The following is a 15,740-nucleotide window of genomic DNA, read 5'->3' as shown; positions in this document are numbered from 1 at the left end:
ACCCGGCCCGAAGCTCGTGGAGCAGGGTTTCAGCCGGCGTCGATGTCATTGCCGCCGTCGCAAATGCACTGAAGCTACAAGTATGTTATCATATTGGCATGCACCTCATATCATATTAATTTCGCACCCTCTTGAATACGTAACCATATCGTTGCTGCTGGCCGGTGCTGCTTACATGGCGTAGAACAGGGGACAAGTGAACATCGCTTGCTTCAGAGCCCTTTGCCCTTCTTCGAAACGTTGACGTAACATTGAGGCAGTCCAGGCATTGTTGAGACGATCTTGGCGATAACGTCCCGAATCCATAAATGGCAACTACGTACAGGAACGTTGCAGAGGATCTTGCAGGTACAAGCACTTAGCTGGCGATGAATGGGGCGGCAAATTTTCATACGACATGAACTATGTTTCTTGCACTTGCTCGAATCCTGTCATGGGAACGCAGGAGGTACGGGAGCCATAAATATGAGTAATTCTAGTAGGTAACAGCGCGTATTTGCAGTCACGCGTGAACCCGCCGACCCGATATCCCTACAGTACTGTTGTATCCAAATAGCCAGAAGGTATCTATATTAGACTCTTACGTTGCAACTACAGTACATGTACAACTACAGTAAGTATTATTTGTAAGTAGGTGAAAGTAAGTTAGCAAGTACGCTATGTAGTATGCCAGCCCCTCACCCCAGTTATCAGTGGTCCGATATAGGGCAAGTGAGTTTTCGTTCGCGTTGAACTCGTCACGAGCATGCCTAAACACACTTGCTTTCGGCTTTGGACGATTCGCTTTCCGCTTTGGACAACTCGGGAGAGAATGAGAAAGCGTTGCGTGCTTCCGACGAGCAACAGCGAGCAGGCGCGCCTGGTTGAGTATGTAAATACCACCTATCCCACTGAGCTTCTCCACCACATGGAGGAGCCTTTCCAAATTGTACTGACCGTACTTGTACAAGTGCTTGTGCACTTTCTGCACTTGCGGTATACAAGCCCTTAGGAGGTGCAACTGTCTGACTAAACGTACATACTTGTGTTAAAACCAATTACTAGTACATAAAAGTGTACGGAGCACACCTACCCACCGTACAAGTACTTGTAAATACACGTAGTAATAGTAACTGCAGAACATACCGTGAGTGCTTATAGCATAGCACAAGGTTGTGTGGAGTTGCTTCGTTAGTAGGCATTAATACGGAGCAATACTATATACATGTACGGTTATGAATCCACCGTCAAGGATTAAGCCAACTAGGTGCAGCTACATTACATGTACGGAGTGTTACACCCAAGCACATGTGTTGATTCCGTACTTGTGCATGTGCATGGAATAATACTCCTTACAGGTTCACACTTGGCACGATGTAATACTCGGCCGAGGGTAGGGGATAGGACGATGAATGGGCGAGTCCCCGTCTACATCCCTACTCCGTGCAAATATTTGCTCGAGTGCGCTTCTGGTGAGAGCTTGTCGTGGCCTGCAAGACACCGACTCGTGTGCTTCCACACAATAACGGGAAGGTATATAAGCACTCGGGAGCACCCTTCAGTAACCAGCCGTTCTGGTGGCCGTCCATGCCACCGCCTACCATAACGAACCTGTATTACGATACCGATCCGAGGTCTGGACGGGCACAATGCGCAACAACATCTTTGCCGCCATCGGGCTGCTCCTTGCTGGCGCGGGAGCCTTAGCCGTTGGGTCTGACGAAGCGTGCGCCAAGGTCAGCGATCTGTGGATAAGCCATATTGACTCCCACAAACCGGGCTCGCCAAAGGTGCCGGCCGCCCTGGCCTACCAGTGCCTCAACTCCGTGCCTCTCGACAGGACGGCAGCCCTGGACCTGGTCCACTCGCTGGAGCCCTACCTTCAGTTCCAGTCGGACGCAGCCTACAAGGCGGACCCCCCTACTGGCTACCCCTTTCCAGCCTACGATCTCTTCGCCAACCTGGCCAAGGTGAAACAGAACCTGAAGGACAGGAAATACACCAGCGAATATACCTTTCAGGTAGACTTGCTGGAAACTGTTTTCATGCCTGGCCACGACAGTCACTTTCAATTCATACCCGATCTTTTGTTTAATGCTGTTGCGTGGAGTCGGACCGATGTACTGGCTTCTGTTAGTGAAGACGGCCTCTCGCTACCTGCTATTAAGCGTTACGGTAAGCCCACCGCCCCCGTTGCTGCGCCTCTTGCTACCGGTGACGCTGATATCGCTTGTTTCGCCGCTGTACAGACGACGTCAGGAAGAACCCCGAGACGGCACCTGTCATTGCCGCCATTAACGGTATTGATGCTGCTACCTTTATGGAGTCGATAGCTGCCAGGGGTACTGAGTGGACCGATATCGATGCTGGCTACAACTCCATGTTTTTCGACCGATCTACCTACAGCAAGACCGCACAGGTCGGAAACTTTGTTTCTGGCTACAACTATATTGGCCTTCTCTATCCGGGAGCGACCACGACGTACACCTACGCCAATAACGGAACACCAGTGACGGTGGATAACCTAGCCGTCCTTCAAGGAGACTGGAGGACTCTTCGGAATGGAACTGCCGTCTTTAACATGTTCTGTGCTCCCAAAGGCAGCAGCACGCCGATTCCGCAGCCGACACACCCATACATATTCGACGTGCCTTCTATGGCTGCCGCTGCAAAAGGCCATTTTTTTACGTACCCGGAGCCAAAAATGGCCACCTCGGATCTTGTCGTTTCTGGATACTACCTTGAGGACAGTGGCTTAGAGAATACCGCTGTCCTAGCTCTTGCTGCATTCGCCAGCAACAGCACTGCCGAGTTTCAGTCCGTCTGCCGCACATTCCTAGAAATGGCGGCAGGTGCTGGAAAGACGAAGCTAGTGATCGATCTGCAGTCAAATGTTGGAGGTCTCTTCGTCCAGTTCATCGACTTGCTCCACCAAATAATACCCGATATTGAAGAGGACTACTATTTCCGTGGCAAGATGAGCGAAGAGGCGATCGCTCTAGCCCGCAGCACAGGCGAGCGGCTTGCCAACATTACCGACCCCCTTGCGAGCACGGATACAACTGTGGCATGGGATTCGAGCCTTTGGTATACAGATTACCGTTTTGGTGTCGACGTTCAGAATCGGCCATTCAAGACGTTTGAGGATAAGTTTTCATCACAGTCCTTTAAGGGGACCAACTATACATCCCTCTATCGCTGGGATCTGAACAACAGCATGATTACAACAAACAAAGAGTATGGCGTCGGCATGGAGGTTACGGGCTATGGCAAGCTGGCCATTGTGGGCCTGCCACGGTTCAAGCCCGAGAATATTGTCATAGTACACGATGGTATCTGCAACTCTGCCTGTGCGTATTTTTCAGAGCATTTAAGTCGTTACGGAGTTAAGACTATTGCCATCGGAGGTCGTCCAAAGGTTGGGCCGATGCAGGGAACGGGCGGCGGTAAGGGCGGTCCGCTTATCCCCTACCAATCCCTCTACAATGCCGTGCAAAGGGCGAAGAAGGCAACGACAGACCCCTTGCGGCTGGCAGTTCTGAACCGGTTTAGCGATACCCCTATACGTCGATCTGTTGTTGCGACAGTGACCTCGGCCGATTGGATCCAAGCGAGGCATGTTCAGGATGGCATACCGACCCAGTTTACCACGAACCATGCCGACTGCCGCCTTTTCTGGACCGCACCCATGTTGAAGAACGGGTCCGAGGTTTGGAAGGCAGCGGCTAATGTTGCCTTTCATAATGCCAAGTGCGCTTATGGCGGCATGAACAACAAAAAACCCCTGACGCAGGACCAAGACTCTTGAGCTTGAAATTTCATTATCGAGCGAGATAAAAATGAGAATAAGCAAATAGAGGGTGTCGACGGGCATTGTCGAATGCCTACTGCAGCCGGGCCCGATGCGGGATTCAGCGCCGGGCTAACGATGGATTTGGTTGGAATGGAATCGACCTTTCCGTCCGACACAATCGACATGCCGTATATTTCAAAGGCTCACCTCACCGCCTCTGCGGTCTTCTTCAGGTAGAAAGAAAAGAAACCTCGGCAATGACCAGTTCATGGTCTCAAGGCACGAGAACGACAGCTCTATGGTTCGAAAAAATACATCCGATAAGGTGATGATGCAACATAACCGCCGCGGATTCTTTCAGACGTTCGACTACACGCTCGGTGGACTGACGGGAATTATCATGCCATCAACGACAGGCTCGTCAACCTCGACCAGTGGTACGGACATCTGGATGAAGCCTTTGGCGAAGCGTATTGACGCAAACTGTGGCAACGTTCAGAGCTGCTGCCGATATGGACTGGCACATGTCCCTTGCGTGAAAGTCTTTCGGGCCGGTTGGTGGGAAGGGGGTGACTCATCCATATCTAGACTCTTAGCGATTGCTTCATGCTGTGGTAGATTGAACGACGGCGTTGGAACGTTGTGCCGCATCGGCGCCCGACCACCGTTCCTGTGTCACTTGTTTGTCCATGATGACGGCCAGGCGGAGGGACGAAGAGGAGACGGAGACGGGACGGAACAAAGGCACCGATGTGGGGCCGACACAGAATAACCATGGCCAGGCTCGGAGCGAAATCCGATCTCCGATCGGAGACTGAATCAGAGGCCTAAATATGGGTCCATGACCACCATCGGAGATCTCCGAGTGAATAGAAATCCGATAACGGGATCGCTGTCATGTTCTGCGGGCAATCAGCAACTTTCTCCATTACCTCAACTTGGCTTGCTTCCACCCAACACCAACATAACAACGGCTCCCGCGGCCGTCTCTTTCGCTGTCTCCTCCGCCGTCTCCTCCATCAACGAAACGGGGAAAGGAAAGCAGCAAGAAAACGATGACGCAAAAGACGCGACTCGCCATCCGCGCCGCCACTACCGCCGACGCGGCCGCCGTCCTCGGCCTCATCCGGTCCGCCTACCGGGGCGAGTCGAGCCGGGCGGGCTGGACGACGGAAGCCGACCTCGTGGCCGACGACCGCATCGACGAAGCCGGCCTGCTGTCCAAGATAGAGCATCCCCAAGGCGTCATCTTCGTCGCCCACGACGACGGCGGCCGGCTCGCGGGCTGCTGCGAGCTCGTGCGGCTGGAGAAGGGTGACAGCGCCTACTTTGGCCTCTTCGCCGTCGATCCCACGCGTCAGGCCGGCGGCATCGGTCGCAGCATCCTCGCGCACGCCGAAGGCGAGGCCAAGGCCGTCTGGGGCGTCGGCAGGATCGAGCTGCGCGTCATCTGGACGCGCTCGGAGCTCATCGACTGGTACGTGCGGCGGGGGTACCTCGACACGGGCCGCACGGAGCCCTTTCCGTACGAAGATCTGGTGAACGGCAAGGCGCTGCGGAACGATTTGCACTTTGCCATTCTTGAAAAGGTGCTGTGACGGGGTAGAGATGCCGTGCGTTTGTTGAGGCGACGCCGAAGGCGAATGAAGTTTCAGCATTGCGCGAAGCGCACGCATTGCGCATTTCTTGGAATTTTGCCACTTCAGCAGAGCATGCGGGTGCTTTTTCGAACATTGTCTGATGTCGCTCGACGGCCGCACATGCATGCAATGCCAGCTAGAAGCCAGCTAGGAACGGTTGTCGTTGTCGAGTCTTTAACCGAGTCTCCGATGACCTTGGGACAGATCGTCAGTTCCGGCTTCAAAATCACATAAGAATCCTACCGTACACTACCACTCGACCTTTCTCTCGCGTGCAGGTAGAAGAGTTTGTCGGTGAATGATGGGAGCAGGTTGTTGATGATGCACCACTGTCGGGACCTAGTTCTTCCGGTCTGGTCCGTATCGCTCAGATAATGCTGATGAAGAGCGATGCTGGTCACCAAAGGCACATACAGGTTCGCCATGTGCTTCTTTCTTTCCTCGCTATATTTTCCGAAAAAGGAAAGGTTTAGAGAGGCCGGACGACGCCGGCAAAATTTGTAGAAAGTTGGATATCTAAAATGAATGTATTCCCTCTCCTGGGGGCTTGTGCGATCGTGTGCTGCTTGTGGACTGCATGTACGGTGTACGCACGGAGTACAAGAAAGCGCTTGTGGTAACAAACCATTGCTATTCATGCTGTAAGCACGCCGTTCAGAGTACTATAGGCACCTGTAATGCAAGTAATACACACTGTAGCTGTGCTCCGTACGGAGTACTTTATTCGGGAAATGTATCGCCTGCAGTGGCGCTACGTAATGCTTCGGGCTACCCCAGAATGGTGACAAGTAATAAAAATAATTATGAATACATGTGAGGAGTCTGGAGCACTTACTTGTACAGGTATTATTGTTTCTGTACTCCGTACTGGTACGGAGTACGGATACGGAGTATTACAGTATTAATACACCTGAACCCATGTCGTCATCGCAACCTGGCCCGTTACAGGCGCTGTAAGTACTGATATGTACATTACAGTACTTACAATCCTGGGGCACTTGCTAAATTACATATGCTGTAATTACTGTACTTACACACATTCGAAACTGGTACTAATTACGGAGTACTACGGATAGAGTTGCATACCTAGTAGGTACTTGTACTCCGTAATTACAGGAACTGCGTTTGCATGTACCCCGTCACTTACTGCTCCCGTGAGCTACCTAATAGTACTGTACTCCGTACCTAGCTATACATGTGCATGGTCACTTCACCGTACAGCCAATAGCTACAGCACAAGTCCTGTGAATGTACAAGTGTGCTCTCGCAGTGATTACTTGTACATGTACTTACACCTACAGTGCACCGTCACATGCAACTACTTCACAGGTACTTGCTGCCTGTGCACGGCTAGCCAGCAGCCAGTGAGCATCGTCGTATTGTCATCCGCTCCGACCGTTCCAACCAACACCTTCATCTTCATCTATCCTCACGATCACGTACAGGTATGTGCGTGGCATCATCCGTACCACCTCAGCATCTCCCGTACATATTTCCGGCCTCTCTCTCCGTCGCAGAGCTTGCCATCGCCCAGCTGGCATTGGCAATAGCTTTGTTCGACCCGTCACACCCTCGTCCTCTCCTCACCATCTCCTCCCCTCCCTCCCCTCCCCGCCTTCTACGAACCCGCGAGTCTCCCGCCGGCCGATCGTATGCGCCCTCCCTGCTGCATCTCTCGACTTCCACATAGCCTCCGCTTCGTACGACTTCCACCCAGTTGCCGATTCTCTTGCACATCACGGCCGATGGAGAAGAAGGAATACAAGCTCAAGGACCTACCGTCCCTCTCGCTCGCTCTCGGCGAGAAGCGTGAGGTCGAGGTCGAAGGCCTCGAAGGGGCCAAGGTCCTCCTCGTGAATGCGGCGGGCAGGATCCAAGCGGTCGGTGCCAAGTGCACCCATTACGGCGCTCCGCTCGCCAAAGGCGTCCTGACCGCGTCGGGACGCTTGACCTGCCCGTGGCATGGAGGTTTGCCGCCTCTCGCGAGCACGTGCGGAAGCATGCTGACGTCTGGCCAGCTTGCTTCGACGCGAAAACGGGCGACGTCGAGGATGCGCCGGCGCTGGACGCCCTCCCCGTCTTCCCCGTCACCGAGCGCGACGGTGCCGTCTACGTCACGGGGGACGAGGCCGCCATCCGAAACTCCCGCCGGTCGGCCCGCATGAACTGCGCCGTGGCCGCCGCGGCAGGTGCCGGTCGAGAGAGAATCGTCGTCGTCGGCGGCGGCTCCGGCGCTCTCGGCGTCGTCGAAGGCCTCCGTGAAAAGGGATACGCCGGCGCGCTCACCATCATCTCCAACGAAGGATACCTCCCCATCGACCGACCGAAGCTCAGCAAGGCGCTGCTGACGGACCCGGCCAAGCTCGCTTGGCGTGACAAGAGCTGGTTCGAGGCCGGCTCGGTCGAATGGGTCGACGGCGAGGTGACCGACGTTGACTTTGCGGCCCGCTCCGTGTCGACGAGGTCCGGTGCCAAGTTTTCCTACACCAAGCTCGTCCTCGCCACCGGAGGCAGGCCGAGAAGGCTTCCGCTGCCGGGCTTCGACGACCTCGGCAAGGTATTTACCCTGCGCAACGTGCACGACGCAAAGGCCATTGTCGACGCCATCGGGGCGACGGCCGAGAAGCGGATCGTCGTCGTCGGCTCCTCCTTCATCGGCTTGGAGGTGGCCAACGCCACCTGCAAAGCCAACTCGGTCACCATCGTCGACATGGCTCGCACTCCCTTGGAGCGAGTTCTCGGCGAAAAGGTCGGCGCCAGCATCCAGCGGTCGGCCGAAGGCAGGGGCGTCAAGTTCTGCAACGGCGCCGCCCTCGACAAGGCGACGTGCTCGACCTCGGACCCCGCCAACGTCGGCGCCGTCCACCTCAAGGACGGAACGAGGCTCGAGGCCGACCTCGTAATCCTCGGCGTCGGCGTCGCGCCGGAGACGGAATTCCTGCGGGATAACAAGATGCTGCGGCTCGAGCCGGACGGTTCGATCATGACGGACGAGAACTTTGAGGTCAGAGGGCTCAAGGACGTCTACGCCATCGGCGACATCGCCACCTATCCCTACCACGGCCCGGGCGGCGACGGGAAGCCGATTCGCATCGAGCACTGGAACGTGGCCCAGAACGCGGGACGGACGGCTGCTGCGCACATGACGGATCCCTCCGCCCGCAGGCCCGGCTTCCTACCGGTGTTCTGGTCGGCGCTCGGCGGCCAGCTGCGGTACTGCGGCAACGCGGCCAACGGGTGGGATGACGTGGTCCTGCAAGGCGATCCGGCCGAGGCCAAGTTTGCTGCCTACTACTGCCGAGGCGAGACGGTAGTGGCCATGGCTAGCATGGGCAGGGACCCGGTCATGGCGCAAAGTGCCGAGCTCATGAGGCTCGGGAGGATGGCCAGCAAGAGCCAGCTGTTGCAAGGGATGGATGCCATGGATGTCGGCGTACCGCCGTAGGCTCGTCAATGTGTCTATCACGGCATTTCGGTTCAACGTATATTTTTGGGCCACGGATAGGACACATGCATCGTAGGTGGTACAAACAACGCGTATGCTGTATGTAGATGCATGAAATATTGCCTCGCAAGAATGGCGTCCAAACCCACTCACACTCACACTCACTCACTCACATGCAAGTGTGCAATCTAAAAGGCCATTTCCGTTTTGTACATCGCATTCTATGTCATATTCTATATCACATCTTTTCCGACTATTTCCAGACAGCCGTGGAAGACAACTATTTGCAGAAGGAAAGGAGGCACTCCGGCTGTGCCCAAGCTCCCGGACATTCTCGTCTAGTAGTCAGGGGATGTTGCTTTGGTCGATTTGAAAGTACGCACGTTCGAGTCGGGATTAGACTCGGTCGAATCGGGCTTATACAAGGTCGAGTCGGGCGTAGACTCGGTCGAGTCGGGCGTAGACTCGGTCGAGTCGGGCGTAGACTCGGTCGAGTCGGGCGTAGATACGGTCGAGTCGGGCGTAGACACGGTCGAGTCGGGCGTAGACACGGTCGAGTCGGGCGTAGATACGGTCGAGTCGGGCGTAGACACGGTCGAGTCGGGCGTAGATACGGTCGAGTCGGGAATACGCACGGTCGAGTCGGGAATATGCACGGTCGAGTCGGGAATACGCACGGTCGAGTCGGGAATACGCACGGTCGAGTCGGGAGCAGACACGGTCGAGTTGAAAGTAGGCACGGTCGCGTTGAAAGTAGGCACGGTCGAGTTGGAAGTAGGCACGGTCGAGTTGGACGCAGGAATGGTCGAGTTTTTGTTCACAATGGACCACGGTGCCGCGTTACCCTGCTTCTTCGGTCCACCTGCTTTGAAGAAGCGTTGTTGGTCTTTTTGCGCCTGCGGGTTGGCGTTGTCGGCACTGGAAGGCTGCTCGGCATTGTTGGCACCGGAAGGCTGCTCGGCATTATTGGCACCGGAAGGCTGCTCGGCGTTGTCGGCACCGGAAGGCTGCTTCTCTTGCGACTCTTGCGGCTTGTTGTTCCCGTTCGATTCAGACGAAGGTGTCTGGTCCGAGCCCCCATTCAGGTTCTTTGTGCCCTGATCCCGGTTTGAGCCAGTCGGGGAGTATCCTGGCTGCTTCGGGATATAGAGAAGGTCGGGTCGGGTAGGCAGAACGGCGGCGGCAAGGGGTTGCTGAAGTCCCGGGCAAGTACAAAGGCACTGGTTCGCCTGGGGCGAGCTTGGGTGAGGGTGTTGGCCGTTCCCTCCGTTCGAGATCTGGCCGTTGTTTCCGCCGGAAGGGTTGACGATGGGCATCGACCCATCTGCTGGTGGAGCATTCGGCGTCCGCTGACCAGCAGGCGTGGCCGGGCCCGGGACGGAGCCCTTGTCGGAGCCCTTGTGAGAGCCCTTGTGCGCGCCTTTGCGATGACGTCCGCACGAGGGACGAGTCTTGTTCGCGTTATGGGCGTCATGGGGGTTGGGATACAACGGTTCGGAATCATATGTGCCATTCTTCGGGCCCACTGGTTGTCGAGTCGGCGCAGAACCGGGCTCTGCCGAGTCGGCCGGGCCCGTCGACTTCAGCTTATCGCCCAGAATCTCGCCCCCTTCTGCCTTTCGCTTGTTCGCAACCGAGCAGATGATGTCCTTCTCGGTCTCGTTAAAGGCATATTTGAAGCTCTTCCTGTGTCCCGTCAACGGGCTGGCGTGGACGTGTTAGCATGTGCGCGTGGATAGCCAAGGCTGCTACAGTTACCTACCCGACGGAGGGGTACATCAGGCTATCCTCGTGACCATCGTCGTGATAAAGGCCGAAAGCATGACCCAGTTCGTGAGTGAGGAGCAGGTCGTTGGTGACTGTTCCGTATTGATCGGTGACACCAGTCAGGGTGTCCATGGCCATACGAGGCCCGTCGATGCCGTGGAGGATTGCTGAAATGGGCCAGCCATTGGTGATGTTGGGGATGTTGCTAAATCCTTTGGATATACCGTGGCCCAGGTTTGTCGGCAGATACAGAATGTCGATGATGCCGGAGCCATGCTCGCATACGGTCTTCTTGATTTCAGCAGCCGAGTCCTGCGTCACATCGGCTTCCGTGCAGGTGTTGTTTTGGAAGATGTTGAACTTTTTCAGGGTGAATTTAACCTTGGCCGGTCCGAATTTTTCGTTAGCCATGGCAAGCGCCGACTCGAATTGTTCTTGCTGCAGGAAGCGGTTAGCAAGCGACGGCGGTGAGATGGATGGGCATCATACAGTTCCGCACGGGGTTTCATTCCCGGAACAGCAAAGATTCACCGAGACGTCGAATTCTGTCGGCACACACGCCGACCTGCGGGAGATGGTGTGGGGATGACCATCGTCATGGCCGTCGTTGGAGCCTCCGGAACAGGCGGTGGTGACGGTGGCCATGAGGCCGGCTACGGCCAAGGAAAGCAACATGACGGGCGGTACGAAGCGAAAACAGGTCAAGGAAAGTATCTATGTATAGGGATGGAATAATGAGCGAAATCGAAGTGGCAGAAAAGGAAAGGGAAGAAGAAGATGGTGCGGATGACGGACGGATCGGTGGAGGACGAGGCCGAAGTAATATACGCGAGCGGGCAGCACGACGACGGCGACGAGAGTCAGGCCGAGAGTCGTTGTTATTCTTTTTTCCCATCCTCATCAGAGTGCGGAACGGGGACGCTAATGGGGTTTGAGGAAGGCGGCCGTGGACGAAGGGGGTCGTTGTCAATGCCGGCGCGATGAAGGGTCGAGGCATCATGAATCACGAATACACGAGGCTGCAGGGGGGGGCCGCAAAACATCTCGGGAGACCCATGCAGGCAGTGCTCGAGGCAGGTGGACGTGTGAGTGCCACGGCAAAGCGACATGACGGCACCTCTGCGGTCGTCCATGTGCAATACGGCACGGGAGGTGCTTGACGGGCATGAAGATTCAAGGCATGGCGTGCCGTCGGTGCAGCGATCGAGAGGGTGGTGGTCGTCTGCTCTGCTAAGCATTCGACTGGTGCTACTATTTAGGTACTCGTTGCTTAAATTACTTGCATGCAGTCATTAGAGCCGTTAGCGATCATGTAGACGCGAGTACCTGCCCATACACGGACAATGGCTCAGGTACACGAACGGTACTCGGGTGCTATTAGGGCGCATACATGCACACTTAGTCGCTGTAATTACTTGCATGCGGCCCGGAGAAATTAATTACAGCGACTAACCTAAAATCATGGAAGTACTCCGTAATACTGTAAGTACTTTTAGGCGTACCTGTACAGTAGGTGAACAATTACGGAGTACAATGTGCAACTATCTGTACCGTGGACGCAAGGGCCAGCACATGTGGTGTACTCGGGACGCCTACCAACACTACATGACCAATACTTGCGTGCCATGTAAATGCGCGAGTGCAACGTGTACAGGTACCTGCATGGCGCGATGGCTGTTTCCAGCCCTATGTAGACGCAAGTATTCGCTCCTAATCGGACATCCACGGAGGTACATGACTATACCTGCTCGCCATGGATGTGTGTACATGTACTTGCGCGCAGCAATAGGGGCACTGAATCATCATGTACACGCAAGTTCCTGGTCCTACCCGGACAACTCCTCCGCAGGTATTACGGCAAGTAATGCAAGTAAGTATCAAGTATTACATGAACAGCGCTTGCGGGAGCCACCTGCGCGTGCATGGACGGATGGATGCATAGTGGACTCATAATATTATCAGCATTATTCCTGTTCCTACCGCCCCTGGCCCTCCGTCGGGTGCGGATACGAGCTGTACTACTCCGTAATTGCTTGGTGGCCCTACTCCGTAATTAGGTGGAAAATCTCACTTGAAACAGGCCGGTCGATGGAACATGGCCGATGCGGGGCACGTCGGTGATTGCTTCTTGAGCAGAAGTTGACAGGAGTTGGCCTGGAAATAGGGCGAGTGGACGGGAGCAAGGCGATGCGCAGTGCTCCGTCGATTTATCGCATTCGTATACCGACGGCGCGCCCGAGTGCGGCCATTGTCCTGCGTGTGATGAAAGAATACCACCGCCGACTTCTGGTCGACGACATGCTGGTGCAGCCAAGCACGCAGACGCACTCTACCGTGCGTGCTGCCGTGCGTGCGGCCGTGGCAGGTGTGCTGTGCGGCACCGTAATTGCAAGTACAACACTGACGGCACTGAAGCTGCTTGCGTGGCATCAGCAAGCCCAGACAGGTACGTCGCCCTGCACAGCAAGTACGGAGTGCGTGCACGGGCACCCCGTACTCACACCCTAGGTATTAGTGCAGATACGTCGCGCGTCGCGGGAGCGGCGCCGCGATGGGACGGACGATGGGACGACAACAAAAGAACGGAGCCAAAGAGGAGGGGAAATTTCCCGAGAGTGCTTGCTTATTGTTGCGGGGTATTTCAGCGGCTAGGAGGCATGGTGAGACGCCCGGCCAAGCATAAACTTCATGCCGACCAACGCCGCCGAGTCAAGGGCGGGATGGGCGACGGGCAGAGGAGGGGACCGTACAGGGCGGGCGACGTCCAGGCGCAGGCCGACGGCTTGACAGCCGGGCAGGGTTCCGGCGAGGCCGTCGATGACGAATCGGCCTCCAGATACGACAGCGCGTAGAGTGGTGTCGGCGTCCTTGGGCGTCCAAGTACTCCGTGCTACAGCACAGGTCGGAGTGCGTGCCTGAACGGGTCCACGGATAGGTGGGTCACCCGTGGGTACTGGGCTCGGTACGGCAACTGCAGGTGTCCATTGGTGCACTGACTTACAGTACTTAAGTACAGTACAGTACAGTACGCGCAGGTAAGGGCAGTACTTGCTTACTTACAGTACAGTACTTACTTGTACGTGCATGTACTGCCGGACGGAAGGCTCCGCACCAGCGAATGCAAGAATTCCCGGCAATCATCACAGCAGTCATGCTCCGGTGATTACGTATCCGTACTTGGAAAGGTACCTACAATGCAGTACGGTGATTACACTTACTTGCACCCAATTGTACACGTACCTGCTTGCCGGCGAGACCTAAGTACTTGCAATGCAAGTACTTGTAAGGAGTACAACTATGGACATACGTTAGGTTAGCACTTATTAGACGTACTTACATCTTCTCGGCGGGTCATGCTCAATTGCTCAAGTCATTCCGTACCTAGTAATTACCAGCACCTAGGTGCACGTACAAGCAAGTAGATGATCGAGAACGAACATGGATTGCCCGCAGCGACCATGTTCGAGTACATGTGCACACGTTTGTTGCCTCGAGGCCCGGCGCCCCTGGTCCGGTGATTGCTCCAACTACGACGTGCTTACCGGACCAAGCACTCCGTACGTGCCGTCAGTATGAGCCGCCCGTTCCCCTCGACGCCGACGGCCTGTCTCCTGCACGTAGCGAACGCGCATGGTACATGTGCAGCAAGTACTTCGGCGTACAAGTACGCCGGCTTCGTACGAGTACCTTTGTGCATTTATAGGCACGACCACGTACTTTTTCGCGTGCATGCTGGTGGGCCAACGGAACGGTAATGAACGCAAGCCGTCATCAATGCAGCGTACGGCGTACGTGTGATGAAGTACTGAAGCACTTGCATGCGAGCGCTCCAACGGTTCATGGACCTGTCATTACTTGCTAGTGCCAGTTCTTGTTCTCGCCTATTATTACTTAATACTTGGAGGTGCAGCGACCGTCCCGCGCTAGTTTCTCCACCGCTAGACCATGCACGCTCACGCTACGTTGGGGCTCATTACTCGGTATTATCGCAGCAAGTGCCGGTACGCCGTTCGGCCGGACTTTGTGCGGCATTGACGCTTGTTTGTCATGCAGCTGGCGGTGGCCTGGGCGTGCTTGCAAGCACGCCGGCCCGACGTGTGCTCGTGGGTCAACGTCCGCTGCGCATGTACGGAGTGCATGCCACGCGTTGAGCCGCTGGTGGTGGTGCCGCAAGTGTACATGTAGCCGTAACTCGTGGAGCGGCGGCACTGATCGCCCAGGCGCTCGCACTCCATGCTCGAAGCCGTACCGGTAATGCGGTGGTAAGTGCAGGTTCGTTACATGGGCTTCGGCACATGTGTGCGATGCACCTCTGCAAGCAAGGACGTTGTTGGCCTACCCGCGTGCCACCGACGGTTAGCAATGTTCCGACCGGGTGCTGCCTTGTGAGTACCTAGTACCTACCACAAGCTGCTTGTACGTGGTAGTGTAGGTAATTCCCAGTAGTCAGTACGGTGCGATACCCATCCAAGCGCTTGGCGGTACGGCATGTGCACAACTCAGGCCACGGGCATACGAACTACTAGGTAGGTTAGTACCGACCGAGTAAATTACTTGCGCCGTGCTAGGGAGTGCTGCGTGGCATGCCGATAAGCGGACAAGTACTGCACCGTGTACGTACAGTACAGCCGGTAAATAACACTTACACGTACAACTACGGAATACTGTACATGTACTTGCAGGGGCCTGCTCTAAGTACTTGCAACTACATTTAGTAATGTCCATGTACAGGTTCCTCCCGGTGGCGGTACGACAACTATAATGCATGCAAGTTGGTGTTCATGCAGTGTGCTACTCCTTCGGTGTGCGCCTTGTACACTCAACCATTAGGCACGGCCAAGTAAGTGCAAGAAGGTACGGAGTAATTGTACGCGGCTCGCAGCCTTTTGCGCTTGCGCTCGAATGCCGGCGCCCGCACGCATGCCGTACACTGGTCGCCCGAGTACAGCAAGTACGGCCAATTACTTGCACTACGTACAGATTATTAGCAATACTTTGTAGTACGCTAGCACAACACAGGCTCGCCCGAGAGCCGAGTCCTTACCTCAGCAACGTGTCAACTTAGGGTGCAGAGCTGACAGCACGACCCCGCACAATCTGAAACCTCAGCTTGCAC

General features: G+C 55.6%; 4 protein-coding genes across 4 annotated transcripts; 3 read left to right on the top strand and 1 right to left on the bottom strand.

Annotated features, from left to right (window-relative positions):
* Window positions 1-1,628: 1,628 nt before the first annotated feature.
* On the top strand, window positions 1,629-3,787 carry DCS_04359 (uncharacterized protein; the record flags this gene model as incomplete). Its single annotated transcript, XM_040801669.1, has 2 exons — window positions 1,629-2,154; window positions 2,229-3,787. The coding sequence occupies 2 exons, from the start codon at window positions 1,629-1,631 to the stop codon at window positions 3,785-3,787; spliced, it is 2,085 nt and encodes a 694-aa protein (XP_040656702.1).
* A 1,040-nt stretch (window positions 3,788-4,827) lies between these two features.
* DCS_04358 (putative acetyltransferase protein) lies at window positions 4,828-5,370 on the top strand (the record flags this gene model as incomplete). Its single annotated transcript, XM_040801668.1, has 1 exon — window positions 4,828-5,370. The coding sequence occupies one exon, from the start codon at window positions 4,828-4,830 to the stop codon at window positions 5,368-5,370; it is 543 nt and encodes a 180-aa protein (XP_040656701.1).
* Window positions 5,371-7,157: 1,787 nt separating this feature from the next.
* On the top strand, window positions 7,158-8,857 carry DCS_04357 (Pyridine nucleotide-disulfide oxidoreductase, FAD/NAD-binding domain protein; the record flags this gene model as incomplete). Its single annotated transcript, XM_040801667.1, has 2 exons — window positions 7,158-7,380; window positions 7,431-8,857. 2 exons carry the CDS (start codon window positions 7,158-7,160, stop codon window positions 8,855-8,857), a joined length of 1,650 nt encoding a protein of 549 aa, XP_040656700.1.
* A 338-nt stretch (window positions 8,858-9,195) lies between these two features.
* Window positions 9,196-11,299, bottom strand: DCS_04356 (uncharacterized protein; the record flags this gene model as incomplete). The annotated part of the gene is made up of 3 exons (XM_040801666.1): window positions 9,196-10,561; window positions 10,620-11,062; window positions 11,114-11,299. The coding sequence occupies 3 exons, from the start codon at window positions 11,297-11,299 to the stop codon at window positions 9,196-9,198; spliced, it is 1,995 nt and encodes a 664-aa protein (XP_040656699.1).
* Window positions 11,300-15,740: the final 4,441 nt, after the last annotated feature.

Source organism: Drechmeria coniospora, chromosome 02 (assembly GCF_001625195.1).
Source record: "Drechmeria coniospora strain ARSEF 6962 chromosome 02, whole genome shotgun sequence".
Lineage (NCBI taxonomy): Eukaryota > Fungi > Ascomycota > Sordariomycetes > Hypocreales > Ophiocordycipitaceae > Drechmeria > Drechmeria coniospora.
The sequence above is the reverse complement of the archived record's forward strand: the minus strand, read 5'-3'. Positions and strand labels throughout refer to the sequence as shown.